The 23,866-nt window shown below is 46.8% G+C and overlaps 2 protein-coding genes across 3 annotated transcripts in view; both read left to right on the forward strand.

The window, feature by feature from the left end:
- The first annotated feature begins 103 nt into the window (after window positions 1-103).
- Window positions 104-2,673, forward strand: FNDC4 (fibronectin type III domain containing 4). 2 transcript variants are annotated; one of them, XM_006767445.2, is made up of 6 exons: window positions 104-271; window positions 358-473; window positions 705-909; window positions 1,375-1,464; window positions 1,796-1,920; window positions 2,087-2,673. In XM_006767445.2, exons 1-6 carry the CDS (start codon window positions 151-153, stop codon window positions 2,120-2,122), a joined length of 693 nt encoding a protein of 230 aa, XP_006767508.1. In that variant the 5' UTR covers window positions 104-150; the 3' UTR covers window positions 2,123-2,673. The 2 variants fall into 2 exon arrangements, with proteins under 2 accessions (XP_006767508.1, XP_006767509.1); XM_006767446.2 differs by having other exon boundaries at window positions 711-909.
- A 1,731-nt stretch (window positions 2,674-4,404) lies between these two features.
- IFT172 (intraflagellar transport 172) overlaps window positions 4,405-23,866 on the forward strand; it is a 31,838-nt gene continuing 12,376 nt past the window's right edge. Inside the window, exons 1-21 of the mRNA XM_006767447.2 lie at window positions 4,405-4,601; window positions 7,504-7,647; window positions 7,858-7,970; window positions 8,394-8,433; window positions 8,744-8,809; window positions 9,015-9,094; window positions 9,311-9,398; window positions 10,515-10,729; window positions 11,603-11,726; window positions 12,110-12,205; window positions 13,343-13,504; window positions 14,176-14,229; window positions 14,479-14,582; window positions 14,749-14,834; window positions 17,723-17,835; window positions 18,846-19,013; window positions 20,573-20,709; window positions 20,873-20,980; window positions 22,388-22,472; window positions 22,771-22,863; window positions 23,675-23,752. Of these exons, the coding sequence (XP_006767510.1) occupies window positions 4,563-4,601; window positions 7,504-7,647; window positions 7,858-7,970; window positions 8,394-8,433; window positions 8,744-8,809; window positions 9,015-9,094; window positions 9,311-9,398; window positions 10,515-10,729; window positions 11,603-11,726; window positions 12,110-12,205; window positions 13,343-13,504; window positions 14,176-14,229; window positions 14,479-14,582; window positions 14,749-14,834; window positions 17,723-17,835; window positions 18,846-19,013; window positions 20,573-20,709; window positions 20,873-20,980; window positions 22,388-22,472; window positions 22,771-22,863; window positions 23,675-23,752 (2,193 nt within the window). The 5' untranslated portion in view covers window positions 4,405-4,562. The remainder of the gene's footprint in view (window positions 4,602-7,503; window positions 7,648-7,857; window positions 7,971-8,393; window positions 8,434-8,743; window positions 8,810-9,014; window positions 9,095-9,310; window positions 9,399-10,514; window positions 10,730-11,602; window positions 11,727-12,109; window positions 12,206-13,342; window positions 13,505-14,175; window positions 14,230-14,478; window positions 14,583-14,748; window positions 14,835-17,722; window positions 17,836-18,845; window positions 19,014-20,572; window positions 20,710-20,872; window positions 20,981-22,387; window positions 22,473-22,770; window positions 22,864-23,674; window positions 23,753-23,866) is intronic.

Below are 23,866 nucleotides of genomic sequence, written 5' to 3' on the forward strand. Positions count from 1 at the left end.
GGGTGATGCGCGAGGAAGGGTTGGGAAAGGGGGCGCTCTGGGCCGCGGGGCGTCCGGGAGAGTTGTTGCCCACACGGGCATTCTTGACGGCCCTTGACCGCCACCCCCAACTCCTGCCATCTCCAGGAGCCCCGCCTGGAGGTCTAGCGGATGCCTCGGTGCCTCCTAGCGGACTCGGTGGGGACCATGGCTTCGCTGATGCCCCTCTCCCCTTATCTAAGTCCCACGGTCCTCCTGCTGGTCAGCTGTGACCTGGGCTTTGTGCGAACAGGTGAGTAAAGGAGATCCAGGTGGGAATTGGCCAGAGCTAGCCTGTGGGTGGAACCTGTTAACCTGCTAACATGCCGGCACTCACAGACCGGCCTCCATCTCCTGTGAATGTGACAGTCACTCACCTCAGAGCCAACTCGGCCACTGTGTCCTGGGACGTCCCAGAAGGCAACATCGTCATTGGCTACTCCATTTCCCAGCAAGTATGAGTCACCCTTCTGCTCCCCGAACTTGTGTCCTTGGGTCTCTGAATATCCCCACCACCAACCCCAGCTCCCTGCCAGCCGGGGGAGACTCTGGGAGCTGGTGTGCCCTGCCTCCAGCTGCCCTTTCCACCGTATTCCCTTGGCTTGGGTGTTCAAGAGTGCTGGGCTGCGCCTGTGGCCTGGGAGTGGGGTGAGGCCGCCCTTCTCTCTCTCATTGTCTTTCTGAAGCGACAGAATGGCCCAGGACAGCGGGTGATCCGCGAGGTGAACACCACCACTCGGGCCTGTGCCCTCTGGGGCCTGGCTGAAGACAGCGACTACACGGTGCAGGTCAGGAGCATCGGCCTTCGCGGGGAGAGCCCCCCGGGGCCCCGGGTGCACTTTCGAACTCTCAAGGGCTCTGACCGGCTGCCTTCAAACAGCTCGAGCCCAGGTGAGGATCTGTTAGTCCCCACTCCCTAACGCTTTGCATGCTCTGGCTTTTTATCTAGACTTAAGCCTCTTGTCTATTTCTCCAAAGCAAGCAACAGTCTAGTTTAGATGAAGAGAAGGATGACTTAATTTGTTGTACTGCCAGGAAAGGAAGGGAAGGAGGCTGGCAGGCGACTGGGTGTACACAAGCTGGTAATGAATCCCTTGGAGGAAGGGCTCTTAAGCTTCCTTTTACACAACCTCAGTTCACAGCAGCTGCAGCTTGTGTGAGCAAGTGCCTGACCCGTAGCCTTCCTGCTTTTCTGGCCTGTGACCACTTGGTTCATCAACAGCTTCCCAGAGAGGGGGCAATGCTGTGATGGGCCTACCCTGACTCTACTCCCCAGTATCTCCGTCCTTCACTATCGGCATAGACATACCTCTCTAGCTACTCTCCACACCCAGAGGCTGTGTCCTTCCTCCTCAGGTGACATCACAGTGGAGGGTCTGGATGGAGAGCGACCCCTGCAGACAGGGGAAGTGGTCATCATTGTGGTGGTGTTGCTCATGTGGGCTGGTGAGTAAGCAGCTGGACAGGGGACCAGTGATTGCGGGAATGGGGCTCAGTGAAGGTGGGAGGTGGTGAAGGTTGTTGAGAGAAAAGGGGGTGAGAGAAATGGAGTGGGAAGATGCTTAGTTGAGAGGGATTAGCAGAAATTTGAAGAGAGGGAGAGGAGGTTATGGGGAGCCCAGAGAGGAAGGCTAAGAGGGTGGTGCTTGTGCGTGGGCACCAGGAATTCAAGGATTTTCTTCTCGGATTCTCTATCAACTGTGGGTATCTCACTGCCCTTTGAGGATGTGAGTGGGGAGGTTGGGATCAAGGCTCAGACTGTATTGCTGTGTTTCAGCTGTCATCGGGCTGTTCTGCCGTCAGTACGATATCATCAAGGACAACGACTCCAACAACAACCCCAAGGAGAAGGGGAAGGGGCCAGAGCAGAGTCCTCAGGGAAGGCCAGTGGGGACAAGACAGGTGAGGTGGGGCCTGTGAGGGAGGGAAGGGTGATATTTTGCCTCTAGGAGCAGTCAGGGAAAAGGGAGAAAAGCAAGGAGGGGCAGGAAAAGTTCCAGTGGAAATTTGGGATGGAGGTGGTATTTCCTTCCAGAAATTTAGAGACTCAGGTCATTTTCATTCACAGAAAAAATCACCATCCATTAACACCATAGACGTATGAATGAAGAAACAGAACCAGAAGAGAGATGCACTAACAACCTGGGGATGGGGATGGGGTCAGGGAGAGCGTACAATGGTGATCAGCCCAAGATGGAAGGATCCCACAGTATCCCAGAAGATAATGACACTCCCACAATCTCAGGCCTGGTACCCATCCTCTTTCCACTGTGAACAGGGCCAGAAGGTAGGTCTGTGCCCCTGGATTTGGGGAGAGGATATCAGATGGGGTATGTCTTTCCATCCCCCAGGTCCAGGGGAGAATCACTTGTTCAACCCTATCCCATTAGGTCCCAAATGGAGCCCCCATTTCCCCTGTATCAGGACTCTCAGCATTCCCTGCTGCCCCCACATCTTGCCTCTGGGTCTCAGAGAGGGGTTTCTGTGGATACCCCCCCTCTCCCAGCAAATAAATAATGACAGACACTGCACTGCACTACTCCGATGTCTTCCATGGAGCCTCAGGTGCGCCCCCTCTCACTTGGTAGCACCCCCAGCTGCTGGTGATCTCACTCCTTGGACATTTTTCCAATAAAGGTTCTTGGACAAAATGGAGCCGACTGTATAGTATGCTGAAGACGTTTCCCCATCTTCCCTGACTACAAGGGCCCCTCACACTGCCACCAACTTGACGGGAGCAAACTCTCATTTTAAAGTGTTTGCTTTGATCCTCCAGCCTGGGATGGGTGGAAAGGGGTATAGGAAACCAGAGCCCTTAGTTCCTTTTGGTTTGTTGGGCCAGAAAGGGGAGAAGGAAAAAAGAGGGTATAAATTCTTCCTGTACCAGTGGAAACTAAAGTTATATCACATGAGAGGGCTGGGAGCCTTGTTATCTTCACATCAGCAGCTCAGCTCCTCACCGTTTATTCCTGTGACTCCTCCATCAAACCTGAGCTAGTTTTCAGAAAAGGACTGAACAGTGTCTTGGGACAAATGAAAGAGCAGCTACACTAATGGATCCCTCGGTGCTACGTGCTCCTCCTGTGTGTTCCTGGGCCTATTCTTCCCTGTCCTTGCTTTCCCTGTTGTCTGGGTCTCTGTTCACTCAGTCACGTTCAATAATAACTGTAAAGCATAAATGATGTTACATTCGCTCTCTGCCACCATATCCAGAGGAGGATTCTGGAAATACAGTTGAAGGGTTCAAACTCCCCTGTCAAAAGAACTATAATTTGGGCTCTGACGCCTATTTGTTTCCTGTAAAAACAGGGACTGTCCTCTACTCTTTCCTAAGTTCCAGTTGGTTGGTGCCAGTGAAATACCAGTTGCCATTTGCAACCACTGTCGGGGAAAGGCTTCGGAACCCAGAATCTGTCTGGAAAGCATATGCTACACTTTGAGAAGACAAGTCACAGGTCTTCTCAACTCTAGATCTTTCCAGAGAAGGCTTAGGAATAACTCTCCTTTTCTGAATCTTGATCTCTCTGGGATGTTACAAGAAATTAAACCAACAATTCTGAAAGAGACCCTGATCCAAATAAGGTTCAAGAAGTCAATATCTTTTCTACTTAACCAATCTCCAACCCCAGATTTCACAAGACAACCTTAATCTATCAGATGAGCCCATTTCTGGTTTGCTCTCCACCCTGAAACAGGAAAGCATCCTGATCTAATCAGAAGTCTTCAATCCACCATTACCCAATTTGGAAGCAGGTTACCTTACCTCTCCCTGGCCACCGGTTCCAAAACATTAATCTCTCAGACTGGACACATCATTTCTTGGGGGAGGGAGTGTCACGGGGTACAGTGGCATGGAGACAGGGAAGTAGGAGTTGACAAGGAATAGAAAGGGTGTTCAAATGTGCCAGCTCTAGGTTGAATCCCAGTTCCATCCTTAACTGACCGTTATGTAGAATAGGACCAATAGTGCCATCCCCTCAAAAGGTGGCTTTGAGGTTAAATGAGATAATGCATGTGCAACACTTTGCACAGTAAGCCCGGCAGACACACACTGAGTATTCACTGTTAGCTATCATTATTAGCCTTGCGGTCCCGTGCAAGTCATATAATTCATTTGGATTCAATTCCGTCAACTGTAAAAGCTCTAGAAGAGCAACTGCCCTGCTTTCCTTCAGGGCTGCGAGGATTAAAAGAAAGCATTCAGCCAAGTTTACGTCCATCCGAGGGCGAGAAAGGCTGCGATGACGTAGACCTCGGTTTGCAGCAGGCTTGGGAGCCGGGCTAGATCTGGAATGCAGGCAGCGACGGGATTGGTAACCGAGAGGAGTCATCAAGTCCTGCCCCGGTCCCGCCCTAAAGCTCACTGCGCCTGCGCGCGTCCTGTTGGCTTCGCGGCGAACCTACGTGGTGACTTTGTGACGCGTGGTGCGCTCCGGGCGCATTTGCGTCAGCGGCGTAGCTGCGGCTGCGCCTGCGTGACGGGTTGTCCAGGTAACCGCCGGAGTTGTCGCTGTCTGGTGGCATCTGAGACACAGGTGTTCGTCATGCAGTTGAAGCACCTGAGAACCCTGCTGAGCCCTCAGGTGAGGAGTTGCGTGCCCGTCCCGGCCCGGCCCGTCTTAACATTCCCGAGAAGCGGGGACTAAAGCGTAATCCTGTCGAGTGCCTACTGTGGGCAGAGGACCGACGGCGGGACGCCACTCGGCTGCGTCGATGCTGTCCAGTCGGCGAGAGGCAGCGCCAACCCCTGCAGCTGGCATTGCGTGTCATTTAGCATCCGTTTTGTACCAGGCCCCGTGCTGGGGCTCAGAGGGATCCAGAGCTAGCTGTCGTTGCTCCTGCCTTCAAAAGGCTCCTGCGCCTGTAAACAACGAACGTAAACCTACACGGAATTAAATTAAATAAGCGCTTTACGTGCATGCCCCCAAGAGGGAGTTCCGCAGGAGTCCGCACCGTTCGTTCTGATGGTGCAGATAGATCTCTTATTCACTAGAGGCTGGGTACTGGGGGAGGAACCCTGAAACATGGCGAAGAAAGGCTGGGTTTAGCGGTTAGAAAACCAGAATTCAAGTCCTAGCGCCACCGCTGCTTTAAATACATGTCCTGCTACCTCAGACTTGAGCCCTTATCACACTGTCTCTCTCAGCAGTCCCTCTAATAGCAACCTTAGGGGACCTGGGAAGAGTTAAAGGAGGTAATATACTCAAAAGAACATTGTAAACCGAAAAGCAGTGTAAAAATATGGATAGACGAGAGAGAAGGACATTCAAAATACAAAACTAATAAGAATAATATCTCTTGTAACTGAATGTTTAATAGCATAAGTAAAGAAGTTAGGATTGTGGCTTATGAAGTCAGACATACATGGATTTAAATCTTGGTTCTGTCACTTACCAATTGTCTATGACACTTGAGCAAATTACTTAACCTTCCCTCCCGTGTCTCAGTTTCCCCTGTAAAAGATGCATAATAGTGGCATCTACCTCAGTGTTACGAGGTAAAACAAGATAATGAATATCAAGTACTTATCAAAATGCCCAGTCTATGGTAAGTGCTTGTTAAAGGTTAGCTATTATTGTTCTATTTCCTAGTGCATTTAATCCTCAGAACAGCCCTGTGAAGTACATATTGCAGAGAAAAGAGAATTAATTATGGAAATCAGGAAGGCTTAACAGAGGATTGGCATTAGGAGGATAGAAGGAAATTAGAACAAAAGAAAGATGTGCCCAGTCCGGGCCAGTGTGGCTCAGTTGGATGGAGTGTCATACTACACACCGAGAGATGGCGGGTTCAGTTCCCCCTCAGGGCACATACCCAGATTGTGGGTTCAATCTCTAACTGGGGGCACATGCAGGAGGCAGCCAATCAATGTTTCTCTAAAATCAAATCAATAAAGTAAAATTAAAGAGAGAGACAGATGTGCCCTTTGCTCAGTAAACTGCCCCCTGAATCTGTAATTTAAATTTTTTCTTTACCTTAATGGAATAATTGGAAGTGAAATCTTCCTTCAATCTTACAAAGTAAGATGATGTCATGATGCAGGAAAGGGCTGAATGCCCAGGATTGGAAAAAATGACGAAGGAAAATGATAGACAACAATTGTTGCGGAGCCCTCAGCCCTTCTAACATAATTTAATCAAGAGTTGGAGGGGTGCCGGGCCTGCATGGCTTAGTGGTTGAGTGTGACCAGAAGGTCACGGTTTGATTCCCGGTCAGGGCACATGCCCAGTTTGTGGTTGCGGGCTCGATCCCCAGTGGGGGGGTGCAGGAGGCAGCCAATCAATGATTCTCTCTCATCACTGATGTTACTCCTTTCCTCTCTGAAATCAGTAACAATATTTTTTTAAAAAAATAAAGTTTTTAAAAAAGAGTTGGAGGGTGATACTAGTGGTGGTGTGGCTATTTTCTGACTGGTTGGAGGATTTTGATGGGGGAAAAAGCCTTTTTTTAAACCTCTGACTGGAGATAACTGGATTGGAAATGAAAAGTAACTGTTTTAAGGCAGCACTCTACAGCTCAAGTAATTAATCAATTGAAGCAGTAACTAAATTTTTTATTTCAAGAAGGAAAATTCTTCGTGCAGCATCATAGAGGACCAGGGCTGGTGGCGGAAGGGACAGACCTGGCAAGAATAATCCACTGGGAGATGATCACTTCTAACTTGGGCTTTGGTGAAGTGGATAGCTAAGGGAAAACAAAAAACAAGGAGGCATTGCTCATCCTACGTCTCAACTCTGATTATTTTACTCCCTGTTCCAGAAGTTTTACTGTCTCCCCCTTTCCTACCAACTAATCCAAAAACCCTGGTTTTGAAGATCCTTCTTGAACTGGCTTCAGTCTGTTTCTCCTCTGTTTTGCTATTTACAAGACAGTGTTGGTTCTATTAAATTACCATTACTTGACCATACTTGCCTTTGCTCATGCAATTTCTTCTACCTAAGATAATTTCCTCACTCAACTGCATTCATTCTTCAAAGCTTAATGTTGATCGTATAAACAAATTATCTCAGACTTCTACAAACTATTACAGTGCTTTGTACATACCTCACTTAGGGGGCTTTTCCCTTTTTTTGCACCATCTTTTTAGATTCTGGGGCAGAGACCATGTTTTGGTCTTTGTCTCCCTCTCAGCCCCTGGCCAGGTGCCTTTCTCAGTGAGGTATTCAGAAAATATTAATTGAATAAATGGCTAAAGACCAAAACTTAGATCAATTGAATTTATTTCAAAGGGGACAAGACCATTGCAGGGACATAGGTACAGTTGACTAAGCATGTCGCCTCTTAGTACATTTGCATTATGGATTTCTAGAAGCACCTTGTTCTCACAGCCTAGGGTTTTATGGCCTGGGAGACCAGATGGGTCATGTGCATCTCTTTGCTTTAAGGAAAATTGACAAGAGCCACACTAGAAGTAATGGAATTAGAAGTACTTTTGGCATTCTAGACCAGCACTTGGATTTATTTTTGCCCTCTTTGCCTCTGCAGGATGGAGCTGCAAAGGTGACCTGCATGGCTTGGTCCCAGAACAATGCCAAATTTGCTGTCTGCACAGTGGACCGAGTGGTGTTGCTGTATGATGAGCATGGGGAGCGGAGAGATAAATTCTCCACCAAACCAGCTGACATGAAGGTGAAGAGTACCCATGTGTACCTTAACCTGCTGATGGGCCTTAGGAACCTGGAAAACTTTCTAACCCACTTCCTGGCCTTAGGCAAAGACACTGGCCTACCCCTCCATTTCTCAATATAAATCCCTCAAGCTCTTCACAGTCACACATACACCCTTTCCTCTCTTTTCCCTTTCACATGTTCTCATTACTTTTTTCTTTTTAATTCTTAGTATGGCAGAAAGAGCTATATGGTGAAGGGCATGGCGTTTTCTCCCGATTCCACTAAAATTGCCGTAGGACAGACTGACAACATCATCTATGTGTACAAAATTGGAGAAGATTGGTAAGGACAGCGACTGGGGGACGGGGATGACCCAGAGCAGAGGGGGAAGGCAGGAGGAACTGCCTCATGAGGGAGGGAGAATAGAGAGGATGAGGGGCCAAGCTGTGGCACGGAAGGCAGAGTCTGTTTTTGCTTCCCTGACTTTGCCGGCCCCCTGTGTTCTGTGATCCCGACCCTGGAGGAATCGGTCTAAGTCAACAAGGAGGCCCTGTAAGATCCTGGGGAGCCCCGGGTGATTGTTCCAAGCTACTCACGCTCCCCCTTATACCTCTTTTCAAGGCACCTGTGGAGCGGTAGAACATATCTGCTCACTCTGCCCTTCCCCCAGCATTCTTTGTGCCAATTTATCTACGGAAATGGTGTTTTTGTTTTGTTTTTACGGAAATGGTTTTTAATGTGCTTTTTCTTCTTTTTATTTGGCAGGGGTGACAAGAAAGTCATCTGTAACAAGTTCATCCAGACGGTAAAGTTCAGACCAGCCCCTGGGAGATTAGGATGAACAAACATGTATCAGTATACCTGCTTATAGATGCAACCAGATGTTTTCTTAACATCTGTATCTGACTTCTCCTACTGCAAAGATGGTGCTACCTGGCTGTTCATCCTCATCTGCTTTCCTCCTCAGAGCCCAGTTGTGTCCCCTCCTCTCCTTCCCTGTAGGCAGTTGTGGTGGTGGCATGAGCCAAGGTGCCCAGGCGGTTCGGATTCATGCTATTATAAATGTGCCAACCCACATAGACATGACTATCCTTTTCATCCTTTCTTTCTCACAGAGTGCTGTCACTTGCCTGCAGTGGCCCATCGAGAACAACATTGCCTTTGGGTTGGCCGAAGGGAAGGTAAAGGAGGGAAGAGAACCACAGGAAAGGTTGGGGGTGGGGATAATTGTTATGAAGAAAGAAATATGGTTAATCTCCTTTAGGGTGGAGTTGTATGCTAGGGGAGAATGCATAGGGACCAGTTTTTTTTTTTTTTCTTTCCTTAGGACGTGGGCAAAATTGAAAGTACCCTAACCAGACTTGTGTCCATTCTCCCATTTTTCAGGTTCGTTTAGCAAACACTAAAACTAATAAGTCATCTACCATCTATGGGACAGATTCTTACGTGGTGTCACTGACAACAAAGTGAGTAAGGAGAACGGTATCCCAGGAGTTTGGGAATGGTAGGAAAAGGCTGTGGGGAAGTCTGGACTGGGAGACCATCGTATGAAAGATGGGGAGGACTGGGCGCGGGAACCACAGGCAGGGCAGTGTTTGACAAAGAAGGGAATTTCTTGGTAAGACAGAGTATTCTAATCTTTTCCTGGATTTCTCTCCTTTTTTTCTTTTCCCCTTTTTCAGTTGCTCTGGGAAAGGAATTCTATCTGGTCATGCTGATGGCACTATTGTTAGGTATTTCTTGGCAGATGAAGGGTCTGGAGAGTCACAGGTATGAATAAAGGATGCTCTGGGGAAGGTAAGCAAGTCCCAAGAGCCCTCCTGGAGGAGGCTGGACATTCAGGGATGTTGGTTGAGGTGCCGGGGAAGGAGGCTAGAGGAGGGAGACCTCAGGGGGAGAGATAGTGGGATGCGGCCACAGGAGGATTTGTGTTTAGGGGACCAGAGCGTAATATTTATGGGAAAAGGTAAGTCAGGTGGAAGGGACTTGGAGACAAAGGGAAATAAAGACTCTGAGAGTAATGAAAAGTGAAAATTATTCTCATTATATAAAAAATATGTAATGTATAGAAACTTATAGAAGAAAGACTTATTTACTTTCAAGAAGGAAAAGGTAAAAAGAATGTTTATGTTTTACTCTAATTCTCTTTGGTTTGAATCATTTACATGAAGAATTACTTATGTGATACTTTATTAAATGTTTCCATCCTAAAAATAAATAATAAAAAGGAGCCATAGCTCCCTGTGGTTGGTTAATGTGTAGGACATCTTCCTTTGGGGACCTTATTAGGTACATAGTAAATATCTCCAGCACATAAGTATTTTGAGGGTTCCTCTTGAACACAAGGTCAGTAGGTGTGTACATCTGTGTCCTATATATGTATGTGTGCATATAAGACAGAAAGGCAATATGTGAATGAAGCAGGGGGTCCCGCGGGGGTGAGGCCGACGGAGTCCTAACGAAGCATGCCCGACTCCGGAGACCAGGTTCAGTGACGCAGATCTAAGTTTATTATATAAGTGCAGCAACATATATAACATTCCAGACCAATCAGAAGTTTACATCATCCTTAGGGCAACCAGTGGTAGGAAAGATCAGGGTACTATGTAGGGGCTCTAGGGGGCTTGCTTAGGTGGGCGCTGCCACTTCCCAGTGTGCCGAGGAAGCTTGTATAGGCGGAGTGTGCTCACACCATCGCATCTGCCACTGCACTGAGATAAATCTCCTGAGCTCTTCCCACATGTGAAATCTCAGGATTAAGATGTGCTGGGAGAAAGATGTCTGCAGAGTAAGATGATCAGAGTGAGTGTGTCCAGTGCTGTGAATGAGACATTTCTGGTGGAGTCCCCAGAGTCAGAGTGTTGGAACTCTCTACTTCTGTCTTAGGGGAAGTTGATTAACCATCCATGCCCACCCTATGCCTTGGCCTGGGCTACCAACAGCATCGTGGCTGCAGGCTGTGATCGGAGGATTGTGGCCTATGGAAAGGAAGGCCAAGTGCTCCAAACGTTTGACTATAGCCGGGACCCTCAGGAGCGAGAGTTCACCACAGCTGCAACAAGTCCTGGGGGCCAGTCTGTTGTGCTGGGGAGTTATGACAGGTGGGGCCCCCTTCCAGTTGCATCTTCTGCCTGCTTTCCCTGTGTACTCTGCCTTAGTCCAGTTTTCCTCAACCAGAATGGCAGACTGGATCACAATCAGTGTATGTTGAAAGAGATTCTCAGGTTTTAATTTATGTATTTCCTCTTCTGCTCCAGCCATGGGCACACTGGCAAGTCCAAAATGCACATGCTCTGTTGTGTCTCTGTGCTTCCCTCTGGGATTCCACAGTGGAATGTATTTCCACTTGTGTTCCCATCACCTCTTTTTAGACCACTGGCTTAGTGCTTATCACATTGTATTATGCTTTGGAGTTTGTATCTGTCTGGCTAAATTGAAGAGCCCTTATTCATTTTTTCTTTTTTTTTATCTCCAGTGACTAGGTTAGCATTTAGTACATGATATATGCCCAAATTTTTGGTGAATGAATGAATGATGGAACAGTAGATAAACAACTAGGGTCTGGGTCCCATCACTTTCTTAGAGTGCTTTTAATCCCAGCGTTGTCAGTCCTATCTTTCTAGCCCCTTTAATCTTGTATGTGACTCTTCCTGTTCCTTTTTTTCTTCCCTAACTATTATCATTTCTCTCCACCCCCACTCCCCATATTTCTCTACTGCTAACAGCTTGTTTTCTCACCAGCTCCAATCTCCTTTTGTTTTCTCAGCTCCCATCACTCTTACTCCATTTTACTTTGATCTGATTTTCCCAAATTACTTCCTTTGAACCTTTTCGTCCTCTCCTCCTAGCTGGTCTGTTCTCTTTCCTTTCCTTTCTTCTCTGATTTAGCAAGATCCATTTCCTTCAGATACCAGCCCCGTTTCACTCCTTTCCTCGTTCTCCATCTCTTCTAAAAGCCACATACTTTATTACAGACTTCGGGTGCTCAACTGGAGCCCTCGAAGAAGCATCTGGGAAGAGGCGAAGCCCAAGGAGATTGCCAACTTATACACCGTCACTGCCTTGGCCTGGAAGCGGGATGGCTCGCGGCTCTGTGCAGTATGCTCCTCAGTTAGCCCTTCCTGTGTGGGTGATGTTCTCCAGCCTGTGAAAAAGCCCGCCTCGTCCTAAAGCGCTCTCCTGACACTAGAGGACCTCCTCTTCCCTTTTGACCCCAGCCTAGAAATCTGACGTTACAGACAAGAGAGAGAACTGCATACTTTATTGGAGGCCGAGAGAGTTGTATAGGCAGAGCAGAGTTCTCCCTTACATCCCATCGCTATGCCCTTGAGACCGAGTTTGCCAACTCTTTTCCTGCTGGGACCTGCCAAAACTACCAACTCCCCTAGATTCTCGAACCTAAGTGGTGAAGGTGTCTGTAGATACCTTCCCATGCCTGTGTCCACGTGTGTTTCCCTTTATGCGGTCACTTTCCTTTCTAGGGCACACTGTGTGGGGGAGTGGAACAGTTTGACTGCTGCCTCCGGAGGAGCATCTATAAGAACAAGTTCGAGTTGACCTACGTGGGACCCAGCCAGGTACGCGGCTGAAAGCCTGCCACTCCAAGATCTTGCCATGGCTCACTCTTCCTTGGAATACTTCTCTGCCTTCTGGCCACAGCCACAGTGTCAAATGTAACCGCCGGCAGAGCTTTTCTGGGGAACAGAACGTGTCGGGCCAGCTCTCTGGCAACTTTACTGAAGTAGTTCTTCCAGGTTACTATAAGAAAAGGTTTAAACATCAGGCTCAAGGGGTATGGAGATTTCCACTTACATCTTTGTGGTTTAAAACTTCACTGTCTAGCTGATGTCAACTGGTGAAGTTGATAAGTAGGAGTACAAGGGTGAATTCTGATGTTTTAGAGCCTCTGAGCTCACTGTGTGTGGTGTTGCAAGTTAATTTCTTAGTTCCCTAGCCCGCTTTTTTCGTTTTTCTACCTTAATCTTCCTTTTTTCTTTTATGTATATTTGTATTGATTCAGAGAGGAAGGGAGAGGGAGAGAGATAGAAACATCAATGATAAGAGAGAATCATTGATTGGCTGCCTCCTGCACTCCCCCTACTGGGGATTGATCCCGCAACCAGGCATATGCCCCTGACCAGAATTGAACCCGGGACCCTTCAGTCCGCAGGCCGACGCTTTATCCAACCAGTCAAACCAGCTAGGGCACTTCCTTTTTTCTTTCATTTATTATTCATTGATTCCTTCATTCTTTCATTTTCTCCAGAAATATTTATCCATTCTCTGTGTCAGCACTGTTTGTCATTGCAAATGCAAAGATAATTATCTGTAACACCCTGTACCATAATCGAGAAGATCATTCCAGCAAAGGCACAGACATATAAAAACTAATATAGTAACAGTGGTAAAAGTTACCATAAAGGTTTCTACAAAGAGCTGTGGGAACATAGGAAGAGTGATTGGTTTTGTCCAGTGGAACTTTCAGAATCATATGTTATTATAAGCATCGAAAGAGATAACATATGAAAGCATTTCATAAATGGTAAAGCACTATGGAAATGTGGGGTGTTCTTATTACCCAGGTGTCTTAGGCCAGGTGAGGAAACGAGATATCAGCTTTGTTTAGTGCTGTGGAGGTGGGCACAGGGCACAGCATGTTCACCCTTCGTTTGGGTCAGGGGAGCCTAGGGAGCTCAGACTTGTCCCCTACCCAGGTGATTGTGAAGAACCTATCATCGGGGACCCGAGTGGTACTCAAGTCACACTATGGCTATGAGGTGGAAGAAGTGAAAATTCTGGGAAAGGAACGCTACCTGGTGGCCCACACGTCCGACACACTGCTGCTGGGGGACCTGAACACGAATCGCCTTAGTGAGGTAGGAACCAAGATGGGGGAGTGGAGGGCTGGGAAGGGACTTCTTTATTTTATTTATTTTTAATTTTTAAATCATTATTATTGAAAGTACTACATAGGTCCCCCTTCTTCCCCCATTGACCCCCTCCAGCCCACCCCTGCCCCCCCAGGACTTCAATGCACTATTGTCTGTGTCCATGGGTTATGTATATATGCGTATAAATTTTTTGGTTAATCTCTTCCTGCTCCCCCCTTTAAATCTCTCAGGGTCCCATCAGGGCCTTTCCGCCCCATGCCCATTTCACTTTCTGGCCTGGGCGGTGGGAAGAAGGGGTGCTGGGATAGTCTGGGAAGCTCCCCAAAGAGCAGCAGCAGATGGTAGCTGGCCGAGAATGGAGCATGAAAGCTCCTAGGGAAGATCTCCACAGGAAGCTCTAACATTCTGATACCGTGGATACTGGTTTCAGGGAGTGAGGCCCAGGAGCTTTGGAGTCCTGGAATACAGATCACACTGTTAGACCGTGTTTATGGCGCCGCTCAGGAACATAGCGACCGGGCAAAGGCTGACAAAGCACCACTTCTGTGCAGCATCATAGCCTCCCCAGACTCGGTTTCTCTGCCTCCCACCCTTTCATTCTTTCGGCATTGTCTTGGACGTTTACCCACACTGTTCCCTATGTCTTCTTTTTACAGATAGCTTGGCAGGGATCTGGTGGCAATGAGAAGTATTTCTTTGAAAATGAAAATGTGAGTAGAGCTTTTTCACCATCGCTATCTTCATAAGCTTCCTTCCGGCTCCTTCGTGTCGTGTCAGAAGGATGGCAAGTGGCAATAGGTTGAGAAGACAGCAGATGAAGAAAGGCAGAGGGTGAAATGGGCAGAGGAACAGAACAGAGAGAAAAGTGGGAGTCCTTTTGAACTGACAGTCATCTCCCTTTACTGTTTCTCTTTCTTCATGCAACCTTTCCACCATATAGCAATTCTATTCATCCCCAGGTATGCATGATCTTCAATGCTGGGGAGCTAACCCTGGTGGAATATGGGAATAATGATACCCTGGGTTCTGTACGTACGGAATTCATGAATCCCCACCTCATCAGGTAACCCCACAAGGTTCTCTAAAATTTGGAACTCAAAAGGAATTCCTTTTTGACTTCTAACTCCTATGTCCTCAGATTAACCTTAAAACTTCATCCCATGTGGTACTTGAGCCCTTAATAAACATCCCAACTTCCTTCTTTTGCCTTTTTCACCTTCATGTTTCAGTGTCCGTATTAATGAGAGGCGTCAGAAGGGAATGGAAGAGAATAAGAAATTGGCTTACCTTATTGATATTAAGACTATTGCTATAGGTAAGTAAGACTCTCTCATACTATTAAAATAGATGTTTATAGTGCATTTACATATCACAGGATTGTGTACAGTGGCTGATCGAGGAATTAGATGTAAATTTGTGACCCCACTCTACAGAGGATATGTGAAATGGTCAACTCCATATGTCCATATGTTGGTACATATATAGGCCTGCCCATAGAATTATTCAGGTTCTCTAGACATCTATGTGAGGTCTGAAAAATTATGAACTGTAGAGAAGAACCATTAGCAAATTTATAAATTTTCCTGTTTAGTCTTCATAGAATCATAGGCTCTTAGAACTGGAAGGGACCTTATTTTCTGTATGTTTTGTCATTAGTAACTAGTGATGAGAAACTTTATTTGTATTTCACTGGTTTGTAATTGTTAATTTTTCATCATGAAATGCTTTAAGCCTAGAAAAAGAATAAGTCTAGAGAATAGCATAGTATTCTCTAAGAAGTCTAGAGAATAGCATCCCTTATAGTGTAGATGTAAAGAACAGGGCTCTGGAGTCCAGCATCCCCACCTCTACTAGTACCTGTGTGGTCGTAGGTAAGTCACTTAACCTTTCTGTATCTCAATTTCCTCATCCCCAAAGTGGGGATAAAAATACCAGCTACCTCATATGAAAAGCACTTAGACTAGTGGTTGGTACTTAATAAGCATTTAATAAATGTTAGCTGTTAATAATACTAAGATTATTATTACTTGTGTATCCATACCCAGTTCTGTCAAATCCTAAACATTTCATTATAGGTACCGTTGGTCTTTTATCTCGTCTCTTACTGATGGACACTTAAGTTGTTGGTTTTTCACTGTTAGAGTGTTTCAGTTCAGTAAGATTTATACCTAGAGTAGAATTGCTGAATCATAGAAGAGACACATCTTTAATTTCACTAAATATTTCCAAATTGCTCTCCAAAGAGATTGTACCAATTTACACTCCCACCAGCAGTTAGAGCTTCCGTTCTTCCACGTTCTTTCCAATACTTGACATTGCCTGACTTCATAATTTGACTCAACTGACTCAACTTGATGAAATAGTATCTAATTGTATATTTTTGTTGTTGTGCATTTGTTTATTGGCTTTTGCTTTCTTCTTCTGTGAATTGCTAGACCATATCCCTGGCCTATTTTTAAAATCAGGTCTTCTTTATTTAAATTGACTTGAAGGAGTTCTGTATGTGTGCATTTATAGCCTTTGGTGGGTATTATCATTGCAGGTATTTTATATCAGCCTATGGCTTGCCTTTTCTCTCCTTTTCAGTGTCTTTTAGTGTTCAGACTTTTTAAAAATATTTTTTTACTGAGTTTCAGAGAGGAAGGGAGAGGGAGAATAGAAATATCAATGATGAGAGAGAATCACTGATTGGCTGCCTCCTGCACGCCCCCTACTGGGAATTGAGCCTGCAACCCAGGCATGTGCCCTGACTGGAAATCGAACCAGCGACCTCTTGCTTCACGGGTTGACACCCAATCACTGAGCAACATTGGCCAGGCTCACCTCACTCTTTAGGTCTCATCTTCAGTGTATGTAAATGGAGTCCCCACAGCTCTAGCATTCTATGACTCTTCTTATAATTAGGGCATTAAAACATGGCTTTATTCTTTTTGCTTCCTAATTAAAGGAAAATTCATTTTTAAGTTGGTCTTCCCAGTTGTAGACATTAACTGGCATTGGTCTTTAGCTTCAGCATATATAACAAAGGCAGGTACATTGCTTGCTAATAATGTATATCAGTAAGAGTTGTGAATGGACTTTGTTCAAGAGACTCCCTGAAAGCATCCTAGGAATCCCTGAATGGTCTGATCTTTTTTTTTTATCCTCACCTGAGGATATTTTTTCATTGATTTTGAGAGATAGTGGAAGGGAGGGGAAAGAGATAGAGAAACATTGATGTGAAAGAGACACATCGATTGGTTGCTTCTCATATGCTCCCTGACCAGGGCCAGGGGTCAAGCTTGCAGCCGAGGTACGTCCTCTTGACTGGAATCGAACCCAGGACTCTTCAGTCCACAGGCCGGAGCTCTATCCACTGAGCCAAACTGGCCAGGGCGAGTGGTCTGTTCTAAGTGTGATCGTTTCTTATATTGTTTACAAGATTCAGACAAAACAAAATATTCATCCTCTGTCCTGATCAGCCTAGCTTTACTCAGAGGTTCCCCCGATTTTGTGTGTGCCTTCACCACTGTTTGCCCCTCAGGCTCTTACATCATAGGCACTCTCATGTGCAGGTAACTCCTTGGAGTCAATCTGATCATTAAGGTCATTTTGCTCATCAGCCTTCTCTCAGGGGTGTCCTGCAACTGGGGCGCATCCTTAAAGTGACCAGTGCTATATTCCAGAGGATTTTGTGAGTAATAGAAGCCAGTTGCTCCATAGTTCTGATCTACTATGGGACAACTCCAAGAGTACCAGAGAGGAAACACATTTTTTGAGTTAACTATAGAGTTAAACAAAACCTCAACAATTTTTGAAGAAACCCAGTATCTTAACAAACTTTTGTTGGCCATTTGAATTCCTCAGCACATACTCTAGATCAGGGGTGGGCAAACTTTTTGACTCGAGGGCCACAATGGGTTCTTAAACTGGACCGGAGGGCCGGAACAAAAGCATGGATGGAGTGTTTGTGTGAACTAATATAAATTCAAAGTAAACATCATTACAGAAAAGGGTACGGTCTTCTTTTTCAATAGTTTTATTCATTTCAAACTGTCCGGATCAGGCCTGTGGGCCGTAGTTTGCCCACGGCTGCTCTAGATTTATGTAACATTCTTAAAACCCAACCTATAATTGTAAGGCCAGACTTTTGCAGAGTGCCCCCTGCCCTGTATATGATTATGTGGAACGTCTCTTCTTAATCCTGTCTCTTTTGCTCTCTAGTGGATCTGATCGGTGGCTACAACATTGGCACTATCAGCCATGAGAGCCGTGTGGATTGGCTGGAACTTAACGAGACTGGGCACAAGCTTCTCTTCAGGGACCGGAAACTTCGTGTGAGGAGGGTTACTAAGGCCTTAGCCATTGACTGGTCCAAAGAGGATGTGGTATAGCTGCTTCCAGGGTGTGGGGAGAGGATAGGATGTAATTTCTTGGTGCTATGCCATTACCATAGCACAAGGCCCAGAAGAATCAACATTCTTTGTATCTGATGTCACAACCCATACTCTATTGCCCTTAAGGAGATTGTGTCACGATGGCACCAAAGTCAGTAGAGGAATTTGAGAGTTGGTTTCTCTCTTACTACTCACAAGTGTGTCCTTGTGAAACTCCCTTCCCCCTGCATTCCTCTTCCTTGGGCCTCACTGACCTTTACCCACACCTGCTGTCCTAGTGCTCGTCAGCTACACAAGTCCAACAGCATCGTAGCTGGCCTGACGACAGTCTCCTCCTGGCCCCTTATTAATTCTGATTTCAATATGGTATCACCAGAGTTCAATCTCGGGGGCAAAGAGACTATCTGATGATTTTTTATTTTATTCTCATTGTTATGCAAAAGCCCCATCACAAATTCCAGACCATTTAATTTGTCTGGTGGCCTGCCTTTTGTTTATGTGTGTGTGTGTGTTTATTGATTTCAGAGAGGAAGGGACAGAGAGAGAGAGAGACAGACAGACAGACAGACAACCTGGGCATGTGCACTAACGGTGACCTCCTGGTTCATAGGTCGACGCTCAACCACTGAGCCATGCCGTCTGGGCTGGTGGCCTTAGTTTTGTAATCCAGGCTGGTTACTCTGGCCCAGTTATTCTAAGAATGAAAGTTGGACCTTCACCTAACTTACATTTGTAGGGTGTAGATCTTTGCTCTATATAGGTCATTTCTTCTTTGGCCAGTCAGAATATGCCAACTCAAACTTCAAGGGTTGCCAGTCAGTACGCTTTGAAATTCAGCATGTACCTGATTGGTGGGTCAGCTCAGCACATTTCACCATTAGGGAAATGGTCAAGATCCCAAATCACCACCTATCCCCATGTAATTGTGCTCTCCACCCCTTCCTTCTCAGTTGCATCTATACGATATTGAAAGCTGCTCGAAGACAATGATCCTCAACTTCTGCTCCTACGTGCAGTGGGTCCCAGGAAGTGATGTGCTGGTGGCTCAGAACCGAAACAGCTTGTGTGTGTGGTACAACATTGAGGCACCTGAGAGGGTCACCATGACCTCTGTAAAGGTATGTCGACACCGGGGCACCTCAGGCATAATGTCAGGCTGATTGATGAGAGCACTGAGAGGCTCCGAAGGTTACTTGGTTTTCTCTGCCCACCACCTGTAATCTCTGTGTTGGAGTTGATCATAAAAAAGCTTAGACTCTTTCCTCACAGTGGACCAGGCCCTAGAACAGGGATGGGCAAACTTTTTGACTCGAGGGCCACAATGGGTTCTTAAACTGGACCAGAGGGCCGGAACAAAAGCATGGATGGAGTGTTTGTGTGAACTAATATAAATTCAAAGGAAACATCATTACATAAACAGTACGGTCTTTTTTTTTTTTTTTAGTTTTATTCATTTCAAACGGGCCGGATCAGGCCTGCGGGCCGTAGTTTGCCCACGGCTGCCCTAGAACCATTCTTGTTGAGATTCTTGACATTATATTAGACCCTGGGAGTATGGTCTCCACTACAGTGGCCCTGGGAATCCACCCAGTCCTACCGAGGCATTCCCTCAGGCTGGAAATCGTCTCTGTCTCAAAGGGAAAGGATGGAAGAGGGGGTAGGAAGCACTCCTAGTGATTTCTTCAGTTGAACTCAGCAATGCATTAAAAAGAATGTCAGGTTTGGGCCAGTGTATATCAGTGGTTGGAGCATCAGCCTGTGTACCAGAGGGTCATGGGTTCCATTCCCTGTCAAGGGCAAGTACCTGGGTTGCAGGTCCGATCCCCACCCCAAGTTGGGGTGTGTGTTGGAGGCAACTAATTGATATCTCTCTATCACATCTATGTTTCTCCCCACCCCCTCCCTTCTGCTCTCTAAAAATCAATGGAAAAATCCCCTTGAAGGCCAGTTCTATGTCACGTCCTTGTGGGCTGATGCTCTGTTATAAGCCATAGACTTCCAGTTCCTTTTTTCTCAGACAAAGATCAGACCTTCTCTTCTGTCCTGCCACAGATCCATGTTTCCTCCCAAGGTGCTTTGTGTTTGCTTCTGCCGGAATCAGGCCTATCAGTGCCCTGGGCCACGTTAGCTCCCATTACTGAAGAGAGGATCCTGGGGCCTAATGAGGGATCCTCAGATTTGGCCTCCCTGTGGTCCTAGAGGACCCATCCTGATGCTGTGTTTGCCTGCAGAGCAAATGCACTCTTCACACTTCCTCACCTCTCATATTTTCCTGCTCAGGTTTTAGCTTGCTGACCTTTTCTCTTTTCTTTTCTTTCCTCTTCTCCCCTCCCCTCCCCTCCCCTCCCCTCCCAACTATGCCAGGGTCAAGTTGTCTTTTAGGGGAAAATCCCTAAGAATACCTAGTCATGGTCCTGCTGGAAGCAGAAGCGGATGTCACATTTTGTCACCTTACCTGCCGGCATTAGTGCCATCAGAGCTACGAGTGTACTTTAACCTGAGGATAATAGCACAGATAAGGAAATTTTATCGTCTTGAGTGAAACTAGCTGTTAGGAAAACAAGGGTCATTGTGATTCCCTCGCCGTGTGAGCATGAGGGTGGGTCTGTTCTGCAGTTGACTCAGTGGAAACACTAACTTGGAATTGGGGTGTGATGGGGGATGGACTTTTTTACAGGGTGATGTTGTAGGTCTGGAGCGGGAAGGGGGGAAGACCGAGGTGATGGTGACCGAAGGTGTGACTACAGTTGCCTACACACTGGATGAGAACCTCATTGAGTTCGGAACAGCCATTGATGACGGCAACTACAACCGGTGAGGAGCTGGGCTGGTAACCAGCAACCTGGGACTGGTTGTAAAACTGGCCGTATCTCAACAGGATATGCCGGGCCCGCCCCTGCCCTGCCCCATCGCCAGTGTCCCCCGTGTCTTCCTGACCCTGGACTCATTCCTGTGCTTGGGCTCCTTCCCTCCCCAGGGCAGCGGCCTTCTTGGAGACTCTGAAAATGACCCCGGAAACAGAGGCCATGTGGAAAACCTTGAGTAAACTGGCGCTGGAGGCGCGGCAGCTACACATTGCTGAGTGGTGAGGGGGACTGTAGAGCTGAGATGGCGGCAGCAGAGGGGCTGGCCACGTGGGTGTTGGACGTGAGGGCTGCTCCTCCCCAGCGTTCACTTCCCACGCCAACAGATGCCATCGAGCCCTTCCATAGTAGTTACCCACACCTCCCCATCCTGGACTGCAGGCGTGTGTCTCTTACTGTGTGTGCTTCCCGTTCTTGTAACTGGATGCCGCTTCAAAGTTTTTAACAATTCCTGCATTGGTGTGTATGTTCTGAGTATGGTATAGGAATGGAGTTCATAGGACTAACTTGGGACTCCAGATTCTTAGAGCTTAAACCGTGGCTCCATTTATCAGTTTGTGTAAACTTAGAGAGGTTACATAATTTTTCCAAGCCTTGGTATCTCAATTTCCTCTATGTAAATAGGGGTAATAAATAATAGAATTGACCTTGCAGGATAGTAAAGAAGAAGGGTAGTGATAGTGAAGAACAGGTGAGAGCACCTGTGCAAAGAGCACAGATTGTAGGTGCTCAGTCAGTGTCAACTGCAGCTCTTTGGGCTAGGAGTCATCCTTGATCCACTTTTCCCCGTACTCCCCACTGCTAGACGGTCAGAAAGTCCGAGGGACTCTGATCCAGGGCCTTCAAAACAGATCCGAGTCTCTTATTTGCCCACCCTGCTGCCTCCACCCTAGAACTGGCCACCACCATCTCCTACCTGCAGTGTTTCAAAAGCCTCTTAAGTAGTCTCCCTGAGACTGTCCTATACCCTTAGGTCCATTCAGCCCATAGCAGCTGAAGTAATTTTTCAAAAACATAAATTAGATGGTCATTTACTTGCTTCGCATCTTACTATTGTACTTAGTAGAAAACACAAACTCTTTGCCATGTCCTAGGGCCCTATAATAACTGGCCGCTGCTTCCTTCCCATACCAGGTACCTACTTGCCCATTTGCCTCCAGCCGCACTGGCATCCTTTTGGCCCTTTGAGCTTGCCAAGTTCACTCCTGCCGTAGGGCCTTTACGCTAGCTGCTCTCTCTGCCTGGAATAATTTTTCCCCATCTTACGTGATTGCATCTTTCTTGTATTCAGGTCTCAGTTCAAATGTCAGCACCTCAGACAGGCCTTCTCTGACTGCCACCTTAAATAGTTCCCTCAGTCACTGTCTATATTATCACACATTTTATTTTATTTTTCATTCTCTGAAATTATCTTTTTTCTTTTCTTTTTTTTACTAATTATTTGTTTCCACCAGAAAGTAAGTTCCCTAAGAGCAATGCCCTCATCTGTCTTATTCCCTTTGTGTCTTCAGTTCTGGCAAGACAGTGCCTGGCAGATAATAGATGCTTAGTATATACCTGCTGAGCCAGTGAATTAATGATGATCCTATAATAATGTTACTATTCCTGTTATTGCTTCCATACCGTAGGTGCTTTTCTGCCTTGGGCCACGTAGCAAAAGCTCGATTCCTGCATGAGACCAACAAGATTGCAGATCAAGTGTCTCAGGAATATGCAAGTATTGTTCTCCGATTCATTCAGTGTCTCCAGCTGAGACTTCCTAGTCCTCAGCTCCAGGAGTCCTAGCTTTCCAGCTTTAACTAATTTCCTCTACCGGCCCACCCCACCTGCACCCTTAAGTTGGACTGTTTGGGGATTTCTTGCCAAACCTTAAGCCTCTAAGCTCCTGAAGTTTTTCGGCTTTCCAAGTCTTGTAGCTTCCACGCCTCTCAGGCCTTCCTGTCTCAGCCTGCACAGACAGAATGGCTCCTGCAGCACTGACAGACCAACCGGAACCTCCCTTTTCCCGCAGGGTGGAGAAGGAACGGACTTTTATCGGGTCCGAGCACGTCTAGCCATGCTGGAGAAGAACTACAAACTGGCTGAAATGATCTTCTTGGAACAGGCAATGGGGGAAGAGGGACCGGATGGAAAAGGGGATCAGAGGGGGGAAAACCCAGGCAGACTCGGGGGAGGGAAGAGCACTGGTTAGCTGGGCTTCCAAAGGTTTGGGGAGAATTAGAGAAATGTTTATACCATTAGTTTCACTCAATTTCCCTCTCTGCGTTAGTCCTTACAGTTACTCTCTTTCATAAAACGTCTATCTTCCCCTGCTCTCCAGAGCCTGTCTTTATAAATCTTGTGCATGGAGGAAAATCTGGATTTTATGGGGCTGAAGCTTATACCATTTGAGGAGCCCTGTTTAAAAAAACTGCCTTGGGGTCCTGGCAGGTGGTTCAGTTGATTGGAGTGTCATGCCATACACCAAAAGGTTGTGGGTTTGATCCCCTGTCAGGGCACGTACAGAAGGCACCCATTAGATGTTTCTCTCTCTTTCTCTCTCTCTCTCTCTCTCTCTCTCTCTCTCTCTCTCTCTCTCTCTCTCTCTCTCTCTCTCTCTCTCTCTCTCTCTCTCTCTCTCTCTCTCTCTCTCTCTCTCTCTCTCTCTCTCTCTCTCTCTCTCTATCTCTCTAAAATCAATAAACATATACTCAGGTGAGGATAAATAAAAAAAGGAAAAAAAAACTGCCTTGGAAGGAGCCTGTCAAATAAGGTTCCCTGAAGCTTAATCTTTTTTTGTTTCACAATAAACCCATCTCTGCTTGTGTATAAGTCAAGGCCACATGGGCTGGCATCTGAGCCGGTCTGAGGAGAACTTGCTGATTTCCGGTGCTCATACTTTCCTGGTTCCCTCTTCCCTCCGCCCGGTTCCCTAGAACGCTGTTGAGGAGGCCATGAACATGTACCAGGAGCTGCACCGCTGGGACGAGTGTATCGCTGTGGCTGAGGCCAAGGTAAACTCAAGGTTCTGCCTTCTCCGCGGTGGTTCAGAACTCGGTTCCACCAACATCAGAAACCTCCCTTGTCAAGGAGGCTGTAGGAGCTGGAACGGGGCTGGGGCTGGGGCT

This window comes from Myotis davidii, unplaced genomic scaffold (assembly GCF_000327345.1).
Source record: "Myotis davidii unplaced genomic scaffold, ASM32734v1 scaffold238, whole genome shotgun sequence".
NCBI classification, from domain to species: Eukaryota; Metazoa; Chordata; class Mammalia; order Chiroptera; family Vespertilionidae; genus Myotis; species Myotis davidii.

What these genes read in the sequence shown, in the direction of transcription:
- FNDC4 (XM_006767445.2), top strand. Translation starts at nt 151, where the DNA reads ATGCCTCGGTGCCTCCTAGCGGACTCGGTGGGGACCATGGCTTCGCTG. An exon ending in GGTGTTGCTCATGTGGGCTG is followed by an intron (nt 1,465 to 1,795) that starts GTGAGTAAGCAG and finishes GCTGTGTTTCAG; the next exon opens with CTGTCATCGGGCTGTTCTGC. An exon ending in GGCCAGTGGGGACAAGACAG is followed by an intron (nt 1,921 to 2,086) that starts GTGAGGTGGGGC and finishes TTTCATTCACAG; the next exon opens with AAAAAATCACCATCCATTAA.